Source organism: Neopelma chrysocephalum, unplaced genomic scaffold, assembly GCF_003984885.1.
Source record: "Neopelma chrysocephalum unplaced genomic scaffold, ASM398488v2 Primary Assembly neopelma1_141, whole genome shotgun sequence".
Taxonomy (NCBI): Eukaryota; Metazoa; Chordata; class Aves; order Passeriformes; family Pipridae; genus Neopelma; species Neopelma chrysocephalum.
In genome coordinates, this window is record NW_020897803.1 from 1322984 (window position 1) to 1343222 (window position 20239).

Consider the following 20239-nt stretch of genomic DNA (forward strand, 5'->3'; position numbering starts at 1 on the left):
GCAACAAAACAGCCAGGGAACACTTTTCAGTGTGAAAATGTGAATGGTGAAATCACATGGAGAGACAAAAACACCAGCCCCGAGTTCTGGCCCAGGTTTGTTCCCCACGCAGCGAATGCAAACACCCACAGATCACCAAGCACATGAAAGTGCTGGTATTTTTACCTGCTTTAAAAATATCAACAACAACAACACTGCCATTTCATCCAGGGACAGAATGAATCACTGGTTTTTTCCCCCCCCACTCTTCAGTAGCTGGTTGAGTGGTCTGTTTTTAGAGCTGCCACAGTCGGAAGCCTGAGATGCTGGAGGACAACTCCTGGGGTAATTATTATTCTTTCTCCCTCTCTTGCTCGCAGAGAGCCAGGAGAATAAATCTGGATCACGCCACCAGAGCTTTTCCTGCATCTCTGCACTGCTCTACACGCTTGGTTTGCAGAACAGGTCAAGACGTCGAATGGGTTAAGCCAGAGAAATAACTTGCAGACACACTGCCTGTGATTCTGTCAAATTTTATCAGTTTAGGCAGAATTAGACCTGCTCATCACCGTGTGGAAGCCTCCCAAGAAGCAGCTCTGTGCTGTGAGCTGAGAACCAGAGTGGATGGAGTGGCTGCCTTTGGGGCAAGGATTAAACCAACGCCACAGGGCTGGGCGGGCAGAGCTCAGCTGCCTGACACAGCAGAGCATGGCAGAGCTCTCAGAGCTGCTTCCTCCCCCTGCTCACTCATATCCCTCACCCTCCAGGGTCTGGGAGCTGTGCTGATGTTCGGAGACAGCAGGGAGGGAAGGGGTGAGGGCCAAACCTGCAGCACCCGCATGGGAACTCAGGCTTCTTGGGCCCCAAAGCCTTGCCTGCCTTCCCACCACAACAGCCTGGTGATTCCAGCCTGTACTCAGGGAACAAGCTATTTTTGTACAAAATGTGGGTTTGAATCCTCTCTGAAAGAGAAAGGAATCAAAGCCAAGTCTACAAATCCCCTTTAAGTGCCTTGGCCACTACAAATTTTTCAGGGAGAGGAACTGCTGCAGCTGAACTTAGTCCTGCTGTTAAAAGCTGAACGTTCATCTGCTCCTGACGTGTTTTCCTCTGCTCATCTCAGAAACTTCGCTTCCTTCATCTCTCTCTCTCAATACCAGATAGCAACTGATCCCTTAAAACAATAAACAGACTTCCTTCCTTGTCCATGCCCTAAACTGTGGGGTTAATAATTTAAAGAGATCAGCGGTTTTGTGGCTCGTAGACAACCTGCAGAATGGACCTGGTGGCTGCTCAGATGTTTATGTTACAGTGGTACCTGAAATTTAGCTCGAGATAAGAGCTCAGCACTCCTGGGCTCACATGTGCACCTTATCTCTAATGGGAATATACAGGGAATATAGATAAAGGCTCCAGACAAAAAAAAGCAGGTTTCAGAGCACATGGGGTTCCACCAAGCCAGATGCAGCCACGCTGCACAGCTCAGCACACAGCTGGGCACAGCTGGAGGAGCTGCCTGCACAGTGGCCCTGGGCACAGCCCTCCATCCTCCACACAGCCAGCAAAGCCAAGGAAATGAAGACCCAGATCCTCAAAAGCATTCAGATGTCTGGCTCCTACAACCTGCCTACATAACCTGAGAGGATGGGGCCTACACAACTTGCTCAGCATCATATGGGAACTGTGTGGGAGCCCAGACTTAACACCAGCTGGCCCAAATTTAGAAAGCAGAGCCTCCTTCTTAGCACAGTGCCCTATAAATACACCTAAGAACAGGAGAGGAGACATACTGGCTCGGACCAAAGGTCCATCCAGCCCACCACCCTCCTGTCTCCATAGCAGCCCAGAGCACTAAGTGGAAAAAGGCACCACGTGTGATACCTGCACCTGCACTCTCCCAGCCTCTTCCACTTGCTGCTTGCTCAGGAACTTCAGAGGCAGCTACTCCTGACTCATCAGGCTCCTCTGGGATGAGTCCTGTTTCCCCTGGAGCCCAGATGATCTTCCAGCTCCCCACACCGCTGTATTTCCACCGGGAAAACAACAGCCACAACCACCTTCTCAAAGGAACAGCAAAATGATTCAGCAGCTCACGCTGGTCCAGAGCTCTGAAGAGGCAAAACAAGTGCTTGGAGGGAAAGGGCCTTTACTTTTGGGATGCACAGGTTATCTCTACGGACACAGAACCACAGAATATCCTGAGCTGGAAGGGACCCACAAGGATCATCTCCTGGATGTGGAGTCAGCAGGTCTCCTGTGTGCCCACCTGAAGCCACACACTTGCTAAGGTGCTTTCTGCAGATACCTTTTTATGCCTAAAACACAAGCATCTAAACAACCCCGCGAAGAGCAGCCAAAAAGCAGCCAAAAAGCTCTCAGGAACACGTTTTCACGGGGAAGTCTCCTTACAACACACACAAAAAAAGGCCAAAATACCGCTCCCTGATATAAACTTCCCCAGGGAGGGCCTTTAGGGTTACCTGTGGACCACCCCTGCCCGGTGGAGATGTTCCACGGCCAGGATGAGCTGCCGGATGTATTTGCGCGCCTCGTGCTCCTCCAGCCTCTTCTTCTCGTAGATCTTGTGCATCAGGTTGCCCCCGGGGCACAGCTCCATGACAAGGTAGTAGCTGTTTTCGGTCTCCAGGATATCCAGCAGCTGAGCAATGTTTGGGTGGCGGATCATCTGCTGGATCTGCCCTTCCCGCCGCAGGTTCTTGGTGACGTAGGTGTCCTTTTTGGCTCTTTTCTTGTCAATGACTTTCACTGCCACCTAAGGGAAAAAAACCCAGGGGGTTGGGGGGGGCTGTCAGCAGTCACATGGGTGATTTATTGCTTTAACTTTGTATAAACAACCTCAAAATAATGAAATTTAAAGGATGTCCATCTCGGCTGACACGCCACGGTTTCAAGCACAACTGCACAGGTCAGAGAAAGAGATGTTTTTCCAACCCCACTGACCAGACCTTTCTTTATTTCCCTGTGCAATGACAGTCAAAAATTACAGCAAGGAAATAAGCAACAAAGCAGAGGAAACAATCCCACTATCTACACACAAGCACTTTGCACACCAAACGCTGGGCATTTCTTTTAGCTGTTTACTCAGAAAGCCTCCAGGCTGGTGTTTACAGGTTTTAAGTGCCATTTTTAGCTTTTCCTGGCTTTGAATATGCAACTTGAGATGATGTGCTTCCATGACAATTTTCTTAGACTATAGTCAAGCATTAGCTTTGCATGATTAAGCAGGAGAAAAACATACTATGAAAAACAAAATAATTTTGGTAACTACTCTCGTGGCACGTTTCTTTTTCCCTCTTTTTCTCTCTCTCTCTCTCTCAAGAGAGCTGGAGAGGGACTTTGGACAAGTGCATGCAGTGACAGGACAAGGGGGAATGGCTTCAGACTGAGAGTGTAAATTCAAGTTAGAGATTAGGAAGAAACTCTTCTCTGTGAGGGTGGGGAGGCCCTGGCACAGGTTGCCCAGAGAAGCTGTGGCTGCCCCATCCCTGAAGTGTCCAAGGGCAGGTTGGAGCAACCTGGTCCAGTGGAAGGTGTTTATAGATAAGATATTTATTCATTGAGATTTTTTATTTCAGTTGGGTGCTGCAGGTCATCTTCCAGGTCATTTGCACCAGAAAAAAACCTGAACAGCTTGTGCCAGGCTCAGCAACAAAAGGCACCACAAAATCCTCCTGCTGGGCTCCTCACTTCCTTGGAGCTCTGCCTGTTGTCACCCAAGTGACAGCTGCTTGTTCATCAGGATGAGAGGGGGGAAGCACTGCCTGGTATTCCTGCAGGATACTGATTTTTACATGATGTGAAGGAGTCTTGTTTGCACGGGTACAGGTCCAATAAAACACACAGAAAATGCCACATCTGCCTCCTCGGTGGGAGGCACAAAGATGCTGCACCCAGATCTTTGCTGTCTGCTGGATCTGGCCTTGGAGGAGTTCCTGCATTACCTTAGTAGTCCTACAATGAGCAGGAAAAACAAATATGGGGAAAACTTCAGTTTTATTTACCCTCAACTTACAGAGAAGCCTCTGGGGCTTGGGTTTTATCTCCAGCTTGCACAACATCCCTCCTCACAGCCAACAGACCAACTACTCCCAGCAAACTCTCCTCCCACCCTGGCCAACTACATCCTGACAACCCACAGCACTGCAGCCTGGTGGGTTTTACCATAGGGAGATAGGTTTGGAATAATTTATCTGGCCTCCTTCCCAGCCCTGAGAAAGTGCCAAGCACACATCAAGGACACAACAGCTCCCTCTCTGACTGGCCTTACCTTTATTTTTTTCTGCAAGCAAAGCAAAGGGTAAATTAGTGTGAACATTTTGGTTTTCCTGTCGAGAACAAAAGCCACGAAAAGCACGGCCTGGAAACATGACAACAAAAACAGACCCCAACCCGTTGAATCAAAGTCAAGTTCTATCAGCAGAGGAACTGAAGAGTAAAACTACAGGAATTAGGGCTTCATAGTCTGTCCTAAGAGCCAGAGGCCAATATTGCTGAGCGTGCTATGAGCTGGAAACATTTCTACTATGGAAAGATCACTCTGATGACAAACCCCTGATAAAAAGATAACCACACACAGACAAACTGCCTGGGTGAAGCTCGGAGCAGCAGCAGGACCACAAACACCTGGAAGCCACATTCCTGACTAGTCGTATTAAAGAAAGATCATTTAGTCATCAGATAAAACAGCAGGTAAATCAGAGCTCAGCTTCACCATTTTTGAAGCCCTCAGGTGGATTCACCAAGGAAACAGACTTAAATTAGTACATTATTTCATCTAATGAGATAAAACCGAGCACAGAGGCTGGCGAGGGTTATTTTGACAGCAAACCACACAGGTTACTCTGGTGAGGACAGACAATTTCATGGGTTACAGAAACATGAAATACCACACTGTGCACTGGCAGCACACCACCATCTTTGCAAAAATAAATAATAAATAATATTAAAAAAATATTTTCCTCGGGGTACAAAACATGGAACGTTAACAATATGGAGCAACAACCTGTTATTCATATTGGTAAGTCACCCCCAATTCATGGATCCAAATAAAAAAAGGCACATTATGACACGTGTCCACATCTGCTGCCCAGGCCGAGCTCAGCTGGCTCAGGGCAACCATCTGAACCCAGAAGACAGAGCCAACTCTGTGACTACTTGAGGACCTTCTCACCATCACAAAGAATTAGCTTTCTATGCCTCAAGGACAAATTTTCTCCTTGATTTTGACAGACACTTGGTCAGGCACCCCACCCATCCCAGCAGACAAGCAAAGCTGCTTTCAGGCTCACCCCTGACTCCGAGCTACCTTTCCCCCTTCAAGACTCTCTGCATCAGGTCCAAAAGACCCCCCCAGCACAGCTAACAAAGGTGGAAACCACAGATTTGTTCCAGCAACAGCCTGATCCAGGGATCAAACTCTGCAGGCAGTTACTCTGAGGCTGACTTAGCTAAATATCCCCGATTTCGAGTTCATCCTGAGTTAGACCGAGGCAAGTGAAGACCAAATGTGCCCCGACACATTTAACACACACGGCCTCCTGTGCAGGGTAGATGTGTGTGCATGCACCTGGAAACTTCATTCATGCAGAAGGAAAAAGCATTCAGCAGAGAAAATACTGTAGATGTTGGGTAATCATAAAACAAACACATTCGAGCTCTCACAGCCTACTCAAGGCATGCCAGTGATTCAGCTCTGCTCTCCTAAGTTTCAAGTAGGGGCTCTTTGTTTCTGCATCATGCCTATCTCCTGACTCGAATTCTTGGCCAATATTGGCACAGAGATAAAAAAAATAAATGATAAAGCAGGTAATCACTCCGAGTATGTAGCAACAGTGGCTCTTGACATTCAACACTTTGCTTTTCCCTAAACCTCTGCTGTGTAAACAGATAAATGGTTTAGGTTATTCTGTTTTATGAGATACAAAGATGAGTAATAGCCCATATTTTTGGTTCCCGAGTCCTAGAATTACACTGCTGGAATGAATTACTTTCCTGAAGTTTATGGTGTGACACATCATATGAGCAATTGCTGCTTCTCTCGATCGTCGCACTAAAATAGTTCAGGTTGGGCTGAAGCACCCAGAAGTGGAGGTGAGGCAAGTGCAAGCACCACTCCTTCTCCACAGATCCTCTTGGGAGAACCAAGCAGCTCCACCACCACCAGCAGCAAACACGGGCACGTGTCATCACCCAAACAGAGGCACGTGTTGGGCACACACGGGCGGGGGGGGAGGAGGATTCCTGCCAGCTCTGCTTTGGGAGGGCCTGTGAATCCGCAGCAGAGAGGCGGAGGAGGGTGAAGCTCACTGGCACCAAACTGCACGAAAACAGTCACAGCACGGCCCCGAGGGAAGGCAAGAAGGAACAGTTTAAAGGACCAAACGTCGCCGGGAGAAACCCGGGAGCCTTTGGTCGCTGGATCGCTGATGCACCCCGAGAAAACTCATTTTGCATCCCCTCTGTGAGCACTCGTGCCTTGACACATGGAACTGCCACAAAGCAGGGAAGGTGGCTCACACACACCCTGGGCATGTCCCAGCCTGAGGCTGCTTCCTCAGGCTGCTGCTCAGTCCTATCTAAAGAAGTCACAGCTTCTTTCTGTGAGCTGACCCTCCATAAATACTCCTTGGTGCTGGAATTCTGCTTTGAAAGCTCCCGTTTTTCAACTTCTGCTGTGCTTCCCTAAGAGATTCAAGGCATGGCGTGCCTGCTGTGTGCTGCTGCTGGGAAACCACGTGCTGGGTGCCAGGATGAAGCTGAACACAAAACCAGAATGCTGCTGGGGCAGGAGGGGAGATCCAAGCTCACCAACACACGAAATTGGTGGAAGGCCAACTGGATTCCTGTTTCTTTGGTTGGTTGTTTCCTCCCCAAGATGCAAAGAGCTTTATTCAAGCCATTACTGTAAAAACATCGATCCCCCTACCTGACTTTCCCTGGTGAATCTCAATCTTTGAGTTCTTGACACATCATGATTCCACCTGAATCAAACCCCAGTGACAACCCCCTGACCAGCAGTGACTTCGGCGCTCGGAGCGCCCAGGGGTGAGTTCAGCCCGGGGTTCCTGGTTTGCCAGGTCTCTGCACAGGCCGTCTCTTGGCCTGTGAGATGCCCCTCAGCATTTGCCCTTCCTGTTTGCCAGAAAACAGGTTTTTTCTCAAGGACCCTTTCGAGGAGCCGAGGCCAAGAGGCCCCGAACAACGCTCACGTCACACGCCTGCGATAACAACCCGAGGAACAGCTTCACAGCAGTGGCCCCAGCTTGGCAAATAATGTTAGAACATGTTTAACTTTGCAGGGAACAGAGGATGGCACGTGACCTCGCAGAGAGTCAGGGTATGACATCTTGGGGACTTTTTTAAAGAGCTTTCTCCTCTTACCCGACCGCTCGGATTGTTTCCTTCTGCAAATTCCCTCCTAAGTCCGACCGAGAGGGAGGCAGTTCCTGCTGGCTGCTGCCAAAGGGAGCTCTGGCTGAATGGAGAGGAAACTGGTTTGAAAAGGAATCCAGCAGGCGCTGGGGGATTTGGCCAGGAGACCACAGAGCACAAGAGAAGCAACTTCAGCCGTCGAAAGGAGTATTCAGCTGTTGGAGGGACAACCACCCAGCCCTTTTTTCTGTCTTTTTTTCCCCTTTTATTTTTCCCTGCCAGGGTCTGTTTTGGCAGACCTGCTGGAGATGGCACCCTGACCATGCCAAGGCTATGGGGCACAGCTCAGGGGACAAGCAACTGGAAGGCCTGAGATCTGGACTTGTGCACCTAAACCCACAAACTTTTACTGTTTAGTTTAAGCTTTGCCAGGAGAATGAGACAAAGAGCCAGCCCACGGAGATATTTTACAGCCATTAGTACTGCAAGTCCATCTCCAGTTTTTTGGCTTTTTGGTTGTTTTTTTTAATGTGCCCAAGAAGGCAATGAATGGAGTTTCTTTTCTCCCTCACTCCCAGTGATAGCTGTCTGGCATCACTTGCAGCTCGCTTTGAATTTACCACTGTTCTCACCACAAAAATCTGAGCTTCGTTTTCAAAACCAGCTGGTGATTTTGGGTGGCCAACTCAAATCATATTACACAGGCCTAACTTTGAAGCCTGCACAATTGTCAGCAGCCCCTTCAAGGGCATCTCAGTTTGGGCAACCAACCAGCCAGGCATGTAAAAAGTTGCTTTTCACAACTGAATCCAAGGATCAGAAAATGCCAACTTCATTCTCCGGGTAGCATTTATTCTTTCCTTTAACTGTTACAGCTTAGCAAATTTTACAGTGCAGTAAAGGAACTTATATGGCAAGTTCCAGTATCTTAAAGAATAAAGCAGTAAAGAAAAGGATCATCCAAGCAAATGCACACCAGAAGTTGATAAACTGTGCCCTTCAGCAAGGACAGAGAGAAATCACAGCTCTTCCCTCAGGACTGTCAGGCACAGGTGACACGAGACAACATGACAGGAACACAAACTTAACTCTCCCCATGAGACTGAACACATTGAAAACATAAAAAAAGGTAACATGCTCCATGTTAGGCCTTTGCCAAATTACCTTGCAGCCTGTTCCACCCAGTTCTGAGAGACTTTTACATCTGCCTTGTCTGCTTGCCACGAATGGAGCAGGGGGACAGAAGTTGAGTTAAACATGTGCACACAGTGTGAAAAGGCTGCTCAGCAGCTACACAGAGAAGTGTTGAGGTTTTATGTTAAACAAGGAATATAATCTCTTGATATGTAAAATATATATAATGTAATATAATAATGTATTATAATATAATAATATTGTAATATATTGTAATATACTCTATAAAATAAAATATATATTTAATAGCTTGATAAATAATATCATTTGAGTGGCAAGATTCAGTCTTTCATAGATTTGTATCTGCTATTTGTAGGACAGCTGAATATATAGGTTTATTTTGGCATTTGCTCTGATATTTAGTAAAATCAGCAATCAGAAAAGGCAGCACTTCTGTAAAGGTATTCTCTTTTCTTCTGAGCCTCTGACAGTGCAAGCCAAGAGTTTTGGGCTTAGCAATACACAAAACCAGCTGTAGAGACAAGTACAGGATAAATGTCTCAGCAGGCAGAAGGCCACTCTCTCTGCTGGCACACCAGATAGTCAGGAAAGCCTGAAATCAGCCCCTGATGAAACAAACTCTTCCAAACCAGAAAGCAGCTCTGAGTACACTCCCTCACATACTTCAGACCCACAGCAGCCTGAACAGAACGAATCAAATGGCCAGGGGATAAAAAGAACATCTTCCCATTCCCCACAGCCTGGAAATGACAGTATCCAGCAGTGCAGAAAGGTATTCAGGAGCACTTGAGATAAGCAAATGATCATAAATCCTCTTGGTGCCACAGCCAACTTAAACATAATCCCTACAACCATAAGCAGGATGTATTTGTTAAAAAGAAAAGGTATTAATTACACCTGTCCAAGGCACTGGGGACTATTATTAGATTACTGCATCCAGTTCTGGTGCCAGTAATTCCAAAACGATGTTCAAATTTTGGGAAGAGTTATGAAAAGAGCTTCAGAACAGTCTGAGGTCCAGGAACTGTTTGTTGCAGTAGCTGACTGAAGCTCAAAATATTTCACTAGGAGAATGCCAACATGAAGTGTCAGGAGGAGTCATGCAAACAGACACATCCTGACCTGCCAGTGCCTGTGCCACCTGGAACAGCTGGACCTTTAGAGCTCAGGGACCAGTGGGAGATGGTTTTGGGGTAAGGAGGGTGCCACAATCCTGCCCCCACCCAGCCACCCTGAAAAGAAACCTCCGAAAACCACGTTTTTTCCTTGGCCCTGCACGTCCAAAGCAGCAGGATTTTGTTCAAGGCACAGATGCCACAGGGTCAGAGCACAGCCTTGGAAAGCAGGAATACAGAACAGCCCCATCCCTGGGAAGGAACACATGGCTTGTCTCGAGTGGGTCACGGTGGGGAACTGTCTCGCCTTGGGCAGAAAGGAATCCATTCCAGCAACCTCTCAGTGCTCTCTTGGTCAGCTAATTAATGGGGGAGCTATAACTGCATCCCCGAGGGAGGGGAGCACATTTTTACCTCCCTGGCCTCCAAGGATATCTGCACAAGTCAAGAGAGATTATGCAGAGACTGATGAAAGCAGAGGTGGCAGAAAGCCAGACGCAGAGATGCACGAGGATGCACAGAAGAGGTTCCAAAAGAAGCACTCAGGAGCTTGTCAAACCAGCCTCCGGGCCGGAGACATCCTCTGCAAGGAGAAAGTGTGTCTCTTGAATCCCTGGACAGATGGGTTTGCCTTGCCACTGACATGGAAAATATCCATCAAGTGTCGCTTTCCAGATTCTCAGTGTTTTCCAGAAAAGGGCTTTTTGACCCCCATTCATAAGGCAGGACTGGCACGCCCAGCTCTGCAGAGGAAAACTCTTGGAACTCAAGGTATGATGAGCCAACAGGGAAGACATTCTTCAGGGTCTGTCACACAGGCACACAGAAAGCAGATGGAAAACCCCTTCAGACCAGCAAGGTCTTCACCTCACATCCATGGAAATCCATGGCTACTCCTGGAGGCGGCCAGTGGGACAACTGCTGGGAACAGGAGGCTCCCTCCACCCAGCGGGACAACTGCTGGGAAGGGGAGGTCCCCTCCACCCAGATGTGTCCCTAGCAGGCTGTCAGGACAAGAGGCAGCCACGGGAGCTGAGGCTTGGAAGGGCACAGACGATGCAAGCGAACCGTGTCCCACCCAGCTGCTTCTGATAAACCACAACTCGCCTTCCCAAGGCTGAAAACTTCTCCTGTCACAGGGAGACGGATGAAGATCTCAGGTTACAAGTGGGGAAGCAGAAGCAGAGGACTGACACCCAATGACACTCATCCAGCACCAATCCCTACAGGAGAAACCTGGCGGGTAACGCGGCTTCCCGTTTTCCTGATCAGGGACTCGGGATGTGTTTCATATTAAACAGCCCCTGTTTCACATTTTAGTGATCTAATGCAGAACTGGACTTATGGAAGGCTAAGTGTCCCTGATTTAATACCAACAGCAGCTTTCTGGCTTCAAGGAAGAGAAAAACCAACGGCCAAAAACCCCAGAGCCACTGCTTTTGAGGCTCAGGTAATACCCTCCTTTGTAGTGATTTAAAACACAGCAGATGAAACATTTACAACTGCTGGGAGCCAAGGAAAACGTGTCTCCAATGAAGTTTTTATATATATATATATATAAATAATATGTTCTCTCCCTCAGCTCCGTGGACATTATTCACAGAAAATAAATTTATTCTCTGAAAAAAATGTTTCCATGACAATCTTCCACAACAGACAGAGAGCAAAGGAACTTTATTTTATATAACTTAGCTTTTTTTAGTTCTCTTTGTTGCAGTGATTCTCTCACTGTGCCAGTAGCTCTGATCCTGCAAATGAGAAGAAGAATCAAAGGTGTCTGAACCCAGAGCTCAGCAGGGCAAAGCACTGACAGCAAAGGGGACTTTGGTCAGGGCAGCACCAGCTTCCTGTTAATTTTTTTGCAGGTGGTTTCCCTGGGGGACCACGGAAACTCCTCCCAGGCTCCTTCCATGAAGGTGAGGTTTGATCCTGTTCTCTGACAGCACCAAACACAGATCAGCACCCAGGTTTTGCAGGGATTCACTGCACCAGCTTAGAAAGGGGGACCTCTGGTGCAGTGTGGGCTCCAGAGCTGTGTTTGTGATGTCCAGAAAGAGCCATCCTGTCTCTCTCCATCATCATGACCCCCCATCAGCTCACCAAAACCACCCACAGCACCAGGTTCATACCCTCAAGGAGATCAAACAACCCAGCAGGACCTGTTTTAGAGCCACAGATTTGGGAGGTTTGGGTTTTTTTTGCTCTTTAGCTCACCAGAAAATAATGGCTGAGCCAATGTGGAGCTGAAGGAAGGCAAAGTGCAGCAGCCCTGCAAGCAGAACAGCACTGTCAGGACAGTCTGAGCCCAGCCAGTTCCCTTTGGTGCAGTTGTATCCCGTGCTGCCAGGTGAGCACCAACACTGCAATCCACCTAATTCATCTTCTGGCTGGTATCTTCCCAATTCCTGGCTTTGGACAGCTTTAGATGCTTCCCCATAACCTTGAAGAACAGCGTAGTCAGCACATAAACCCTCATCTCATTTTTATGCCACTGTTCATACAACACAACAGCTTGGGTTTGAGGCAGACTGCTACACTTCAGTCACCAGAAGGTTTGTCACACCATCTCACGACTGCTTCCCTGCTGGGGTTATATCCTTGGGAAGAGCAAGTGCTGCTCATTAATACCTTGCATTTCCCCCACTGCAGGCAAACAAACAGCTCAGGAGGGCAGAGGGGCACGGACGTGCTGCATCTGCCGAAACCAAGAGGCTGCAGGAGCGTTCTCCAGGTCACTGGTGTGAGAGGAGACACTGCAATCCTTAATTGTCAGGACATTTATGGGTAACACATGCCTACAAGAACAGGCAGACAGCTTTACATATCATTAAACACGGTAAAAATACAAAACTTGCAAGAACAAACACACGGACCCAGATGGAAAAACCACACCTGGTATCAATTCAACCTAAAAGCTCCTTCCACCCTGCATATGCCACTGAAGCTGGGAGTCTGCAGGAAAAGAAGCACATTGCTGACACACACTGTTACCAACATCCTTAAAACTGCTGAATGCGGACTTGAAAGCAGATTATCTCAAGAGGATAAGGAACTGCCACATGTGCATCCATTCAGCTCATCCCAGAACAAGTTGCAAGCCACAGCTGGAAAACATTAAAGCAATCTTCCTGGAAGCCAGACTGCATTAATGAATGGGCTCTCTGGCCTTCCTAAGCTCATTCCTGCTGACACCCGGTGTGCAACACAAGACAGGGATAGGGGGAAGAGTGTGGCTTTATAACCAGTGCAGTTGGTCGTTCTCCAGGTGAACCATCAGCAGCTGAAGGGAGCAGGTGGGAGCACATCAGCAGTTTGGCTTCACTCTGCCTTATGCCAAACTCCTGCAAGCTCCATCACTTCTCAGGGAATGCTAAGCTGACACAGCAACCTGTCTCCTGGTCCCACTCCCAGCCAAGTCCTCAGAGCTGCCACTGCAACCACGACTCTCCAAATCATTTCCTATGTTCACAACAGCCCATGTTCAGTAGCTTCAGTACAAATCATGTATCTGCACACACAGACACAAACCTCTGGGAAAAGAACAGTGCCAAAGCTGTGAGAGCAAACGCTGGGCAGCAAGAAAATGGCAAAATTCAGGCTGCAAGAAACACCCTCCTTTTCTTTCCTCGAATTAAGAGTGGCACAGCATCCAGGTGCAACAGTTGGCAGCTGTTAATGAAGGTGAACAGCATCCTGGGAAAAAGCCACCCTGTGGATTTGCAGAGCTTTTCAAAACATGATTTTTTTGTTGTTTGTTTGATAGAGATAAATATTTGAAAGTATGTAGAGAAACAGGTAAGGAGAGAACCACTAACTAAACATTTAAGAGTGACAGAACAAACATCCAGGAAATTGATGTACAAGTATCGCTGGTGGAAGAACATAAATAACAGATCAAATTTCAAATTAAAATCCTGCAGCTTCACCCTCAGAGCCCCTGAAAACAATGAAGGAATTCCAGGTCTCCCAGTTTTACCTGCAATCCCACAATACCTGGGGGAGGAAATAAAAAAGGAAAGGCTCGAAGTGAAAGACCAGCAGGCACCTTAGAAACTCAACTTCTGTTTGCAATGAAGTGACTTGGGGGTCGAAAGGGACACCACACACACACAGACAAGGCCACCAAAACTCAGATCTCTGACAAAGGTAAAAAACCTAGAACTGTACATGAGTGTGCACCCATTTTCCCAGGTTTTAAGGCAGGACTACTGCTGGATTTTGGGATACACACAGGGCTGACAGCCCCAGCCCAGAAGCCTTTAACAGGAAGCCCCCACCAGAGTTGATTTCCCCTGTGCCCCCAAGGGAAGAAGGGTTACCCAGGGCATCAACAGGGCAAGATCTCCCCTACCAACACACCCAAAGGCGACCAAGTCTCCATTCCCTGAAGTCCCAGTGAATTTATCAAGGCAAAATTAACGCTGTGACGCAAAGAGGCATTTCCAGCTCTCTGCAGGGAGGCTGCTCTGCCCACCCACCCACCCCAGCTCCTCCAGGGGGCCCAAACACACCTCTTCTTTTTTATTTTTTCTTTACCTTTTCAATACAGGAACGCATTCTGAATGCGAACTCTTCTGTGAAAAGGCCACTTATTAATATTAATTGCTTTGCCTTCATAGAAGAAACTGGTAAAATTGTATTTTTAGCCGCTGCTTCCCACTGTTGCAGAAAGCCACTTGATTAACTGTGACTAAAAATGTACCTTGTTCCAGCTTAACAATAGTGCTAAAAAAAGTGATAAACAAAGCTTTCGGTGGATGAGAAATCAAACGATCCAATTCGCCTCAGGGACTCTTTTTTTTCTAGTGCCAAAGATTACACCAAAAAGGGAGTTGAGCATAATCTTGGCTCAGGTTTGTTTACAGGAACTTGGGCTCAATATATTGTCAATACATTGTCACTCCACAGTGCTGCAAAGCTATTGGGGTCCACGGGAGATAACACAATAGACAACACAATTATTCATTCTGCTGACAGAGCCCCACGTCACCCCACCACAGTGATGGCAGCATACTCTCAGCTGCCTAGGAGTGCAAAAAATCAGTATATTGTGATATCTGCCTTTGCCTGATTCCCTCTGCCCAGTGCCTGAGCCACCAGCAGAAGGCTTGGAACAATCCAAGGGCATATTGTGCACAGGCTCCCAAAGTTACCCGAATTCAGCTCACTCAGCAGGGCTCCAGAGCCACAATTTAAAGCTAAATTGGCTGGCTCTTCGCAGAGGAACGACGTTTCCTTAGGATTAGCAATAAAGACTGCCTGAGCCAAGCTGACAAATCAGCCCTTTACCCCAAAATGTCAGATTATAGGCTGCGATACTCTATTCAAAAGCCACGGAAAGAGTAATCTGTTCAACATTCCCGTGCGCTCAGCTAAAGTACACTTAATTGCATCAGTTCTGCGAGCCCAGAAAATAATAACACGCCTGGCACCGTGGCAGCACAAACCACAAGCAGCACTGGGAGGGACGTGCTTTAAAGCCCCACTGATAAAAACCTGCACGGGGAAGGTTTAAACATCTCACCTCGGCTCACCCCCCCTGAGCTCGCGGGAGCTGCCGAGTCCCGTCCCACACAGGTCACTCCAAGTGCATCCTCCATCAGCTGCCCCGCTAAAGCCACCAGCCTTTGGCCCACAGAATGCACCGTCCCGTGCTCCCTCCAAGACCCTTTTAGCTTCTAGTAATGTCAGGGTGAGGTAATGGCAGATTTTTGGCACCCACCCCGCGCTGCCTCGATTCTGTCCAATGCATTGTGTCAGTGCAGTGGATCCAAGCCTAGCTGGGGGCTCATTAATCCACGGATTTCATTCCTAAACACACCATTTTCCGAAACAACAATGCACATTAACTCCCGTGGAGTTGCTAAAGTCTGCTGCAAATCAAAACCTGTTTGGGCTCCCCTCACTGAAGTCAGACATTTCAGTGACCATAAGGGCACAGGCTCTGCCAGAACAGCTACCACACATCAGCACTAAGACTCCACTTCACATTCTTAGGGCAATTTTATTGAATTTAGGCAATGTCCTTGGCTCAACAGTGGCTTTACAAGGTAAAAAAGTCAGATGTCGGTTGTGTTTTTCTTTTCCCTTTCAAAACACACGCAGGCACTAATCCTGGAATAACAGGCTCATAAAGCATCAGCTTAGAAAAATGCAGGGATCCCACTGATCCAGGGAGCTGTCGGCAGGACATGGCTGTGCTTCCATTCCACCCTCTGCTGTGCTGAACTCCACTCGGGAGAGCAGCGAGTGCACACTCCTGCAGATCAACTTTCCCTCAGCAAGCGACTGGGAGGCTGCACACAGCCAACTTGTGACTCAGGGTATGGAACGGGGGACAGCACCAGCCCTTATGGAGTGATATTCCCAGCCTCGGGAAGAGCAACGGGGGGGGGGGATTTTCCCTCCTGGTACAACACAAGTTTAGGGATGGAGGGATGACAGAACTGTCACCTGCAGCTGCTGCTGCCATGTCTCAGACAGCTCCCTTAACTCCAGGCTGACTCCAGTCACCTGATGTCTGGAGGAGGAGGTGTCTGTGCTGAGCATCGCTGTCACTCAGGCTCCGACCTGGCACTGTCAGACCAATCTCCCCAGCACCCCGGGCTGCTTTACAGCGAGATTTCTCAGAGGCCACAAACACAGCTTAGTAATGGATGTGGCCCTGTACGTACCAGGATGCCATGCTGGAGATAAAACATTCCTTATGTACAAGGTCCTGTTCCCACAGAACCTGCTGCCGACAGACAGTCCCCGCTCTCACACCGCCTGGCACTTCTGCTCCCAATCCTATTCCTACACCCTTCCAGTCCCAGCCTCCTCTCCTTCCAGCCTTGTGCTCCCGGGTGAGCAGATGTTTTCCCTCTCTCCCCCATCTCCCGGGCAGAGCTCCGTCGCCTGTGGTGGGCTCCGTGTGGGCAGAGCTGCCGGCAGCTGCGAGGCAGAGCCAGTCTGGGCACGTTTCAGCTGCCTTTGGCTGGGGGCCACGTGGAAGCTCGGCACAAGAATATGCCCAGGAGAGCCCAGTGTCCATCAGGGGTGAAATCCCCATGTGGGATGGAAAGCATTCACCCCTCCACTGAGAGGGAGGATCATCACTGAGGGAGGATCTCACCCGAAGCAAATCATTGATAACCCTTATCTCCTACCCATTACCTCAAATGAAATTTTCTGGGAAGACGGACCTTTGATTAGCGAATTTGAAACTATGTGAGTGATCTTTCACCCACTGGCAGCAAGAGCTCCCTTTGATGCTCAGGTCAGACACAGCTCTGGGATCATCCTGCCTGTCCAGAGATGGACACGGCAGCTCAGCAGGAAGGAAGCGTGACTCGTCTGAGTTTCTGCTTGTCACTTTGTCACAGTGTGTGTTATTCAAGAGATCGAAGGGAAAAAAAAAACCCCAATCCAAGCAGCAGGCCCGGGAGCTGAGACAGAGGGGCGTGTGGTGGGTCTTTTTATTTTTTCCCCTCTTAACAGACTGAGATAAATGTAGCAATCCCAAAACGTGGAGGTGGGGAGGACGTGTGTGTGCATGTGCCTTTTATCAACTGGCGGATCATTGGATGTTTCTGTTACCAAGGAGAAGCACACGCTTGGTAACAGAGGACAGCAGCATTTTTTTTTTTTGCATTCCTATAAGATAACATTCACCAACCTTATCGTTTTTCTCAAGATGAGATTCAGAGCTCTATATTAATTCCCACTCCGTGACAAATTTACTGGAATGAAAAAAAAGGAGGAGGAAATAACTACCCGAGAATACAAGAACGGAACTGCCAAGGTGCAACCACGGCAGCAGCACAGTGCCAGGGCTGCTGGAGCTGGAGGGAGTTCCATGTGCACAGCCCCACTGGTCCAGGGAGCTTTCAGTAACAACCCAATGTCCTGCTTTGGGCACAGGACACTGTTATCTGTTCAGGGGCTGATACAGAAGAAGCAGAATTCAATAGCTCAGAGTCACTGAGGTTGGAAAAGCCCTCCAAGGTCACTGAGTCCAGCCTGTGTCCGATGCCCACCTTGTCCCCCAGCCCAGAGCACTGAGTGCCACGTCCACTCATTCCCTGGACACCTTCAGGGATGGGGACTCCAAACCTCCCTGGGCAGCCCCTGCCAATGTTTAGCGACCCTTTCCACTCCTCCTGATGTCCAACCTGGACCTCCCCGGCACAGCTTGAGGTTATGTCCTCTCATCCTCACTTGTTCCCTGGGCGAAGAGCCCGCCTCCCATTCCACTAAAAACTCCTGTCAGGGAGTTGCAGGGAGCAAGAAGGTCCCCCCTGAGCCTCCCTTCCTCCAGGCTGAGCCCCCCCAGCTGCTCCTACAGGACTTACAAGTTGTGCTGCTAAACAAGAGCAGCACAACTCTTCGCGAGGGGACCCCGGGGGGCTTCTCCTTGCTCTGTTTACTGCCCAGCCAAGCCCCTTCTACTCCTTGTAACGCTGCAACACGTCCTGACTGATGGGCAAAACCCTCCATGGAAGGGCTCTGTACAACAAACTAAACGCGGAGACTCTGAGCAGACTTTTCTAACCAGCACCCCGGGAAAAACCCATCCGGGGTGCGTCCCATCATCAGGGAGATTCGCCGTGCATTGTGCCAGCAACTCGCGACGGCCGGACCGTGCCCCCTCCTGCGGGCACCGCAGCATCTCCCATCGCCCCGGTGCCCGACGAGCACCCGCGTGCGTGTACCCGCACGTGATATGTCGCGACTCAACAAAACACAGCGACGGGTCCTCAGCAGCACGAGCCTCACCACGGAAAACACATTTCTCACAAAAAAAAAAACCAACAACAAACAAACAAACAAAAAGAAACCCCCAAACAAACGGGGAGGGGGGGGTTGTGTGGAGGGGGAGAAGAAGATAAAATTAAAATTTAAAAATTAAAAAAGAAATTAAAAAAAAAAAAAGGAAGACGGGTCAAGGCAAGCGAAGTATTATTCCAAGGGGAAGGCGAGGTTGCAGGCGCGGGGGGAAGCGCCGGTTCCCGCCGGCAGCGGGAAGTTGGGGGACGGCGCCGAGGGGAGACCCGGGGGGGGCTCCTCCATCCTCCGGGGGCTCCTCCAACCTCCTCGCGGGGGGCTCACCCTCCGAGGAAGCTCCTCCATCCTCCGGGGCCTCACCTTCGGGGAAAGCTCCTCTATTCTCCCAGGGGGGCTCCTCCATCCTCCGGGGGGTCTCCTCCTCCCAGGGGGGCTCCTCCGTGCTCCCCAGGGAGCTCATTGTCCCGGGGGGGGCTCATCCATCCCCCCGCCCGGCAGGGACCCAGCACCCCCACTCCCATCCCCTTTCCCACCCCCCCACCCTCCCCAGCATCCCCCCGGAGGGGTCTCCCGGGCGGGCGCCGGTACCTTCTCTCCGGTGAGCACATGCAGCCCCTCGCGGACCTTGGCGAAGGACCCCTCGCCCAGCTTCCTGCCGATCAGGTAGTTGCCGACCCTCTTGGTGTGCTGGAAGTCGCGGAGCCGCTCCCGGGGCGCCGCCGCGCTCAGCCAGGCGGCCAGGAAGGAGCCCCCGTCCGCCGCCGCCCGCCGCCCCTCCGCGCCCGCCGCCACCGCCGCCGGCTCGCCCAGGAGCCCATCGCCCGCCGCCGCCGGCATGCCCGGCTCTGCCCCCCTGTGCCCCGGCCCCTTCCCCTGCCGCTGCCCCCGGCCCGCGGGGCGGTCACCCGAGTTGCTCCGGGCAGAGCGGCGGAGGCTCCGGCGGAGGGGCTGAGCTGCCCCGGGCTGCGGCGGCTGCTGCTGCTGCTGCTGCCGCCCCTCCCTCCTTCTCTCCGTCCTCCCTCCCTCCGTCCGTCCGTCCCTCCTCCTGCTGCTGCTGCTGCTGCTGCCCCGCTGCCCGCGTGGAGGAGGGACCGGGAAAAGGAGAGGGAGGGACCGGCGGAGGGAGGGAGGGAAAAGAGTCTCTCATTCAGTTTGAATTTTGAGGTAATTTAATGCGCTCGCACGCGGCGGGAGCAGCTGCGACCCAAACCCGGCGCATCTGGGTGTTTGCAGACCCGGCTGCCCCCTCCTCCTCCCCGCCCGCCCCCGCGGCATCCCAACGCGGGGCTGCGGAGCATCGCTCTCCCGGGAATTAACCCGGGGCTCCCCGCCCCCAGGAATTAACTCGGGGCTCCCCGCCCCCGGGCCCGGCCGTGATTTCGCTCTGCATGTGGCTCTGCTGCCCGGGAGTATCTTTTGTGTTGCTTTTCCCCACCTCCCTTCCCCGAGCACGTCCGAGTCCTCCTCGGGGAAAGGCGCGACCGCTCCCGCTGCTCCGGCGGCTCCGCTCCGCGTCCTCCCCGCCTGCTTCTCCATCCCCTCCCTCCCGGCTCTCGGCTTCTCTCTTCCGCTGCCGGCTTCGTCTTATTTCTCCTGTCCTGCAGAGCCAGGATCCCGGCTGAGCACCCCCTCCCCATCTCGCAGCCTGCATCCCCCAAATGTTCCCCCCCCCCGGCAGCGAGGAGGCGACCTGGACTCCCATCCGCGTCCATGGGACTGTCCTTTCCCGACCGATCTTCCCTTTCCCGACCGATCTTCCCCCTTCGTGGGGAGGGAGAAGGAACGAGTACGTTCCCATTGTCACCTCGCAGCCCCGTCCCACCCAGCTGGAG

The 20239-nt window shown here is 50.6% G+C and overlaps 1 protein-coding gene across 1 annotated transcript in view; it reads right to left on the reverse strand.

Annotated features, from left to right (window-relative positions):
* The window catches only part of HUNK (hormonally up-regulated Neu-associated kinase), a 45561-nt gene extending 26317 nt beyond the window's left edge, over window positions 1-19244 (reverse strand). The window contains exons 1-2 of the mRNA XM_027699837.1: window positions 18996-19244; window positions 2460-2752 (exon numbers count right to left, since the gene is read on the reverse strand). Of these exons, the coding sequence (XP_027555638.1) occupies window positions 2460-2752; window positions 18996-19244 (542 nt within the window). The remainder of the gene's footprint in view (window positions 1-2459; window positions 2753-18995) is intronic.
* Window positions 19245-20239: the final 995 nt, after the last annotated feature.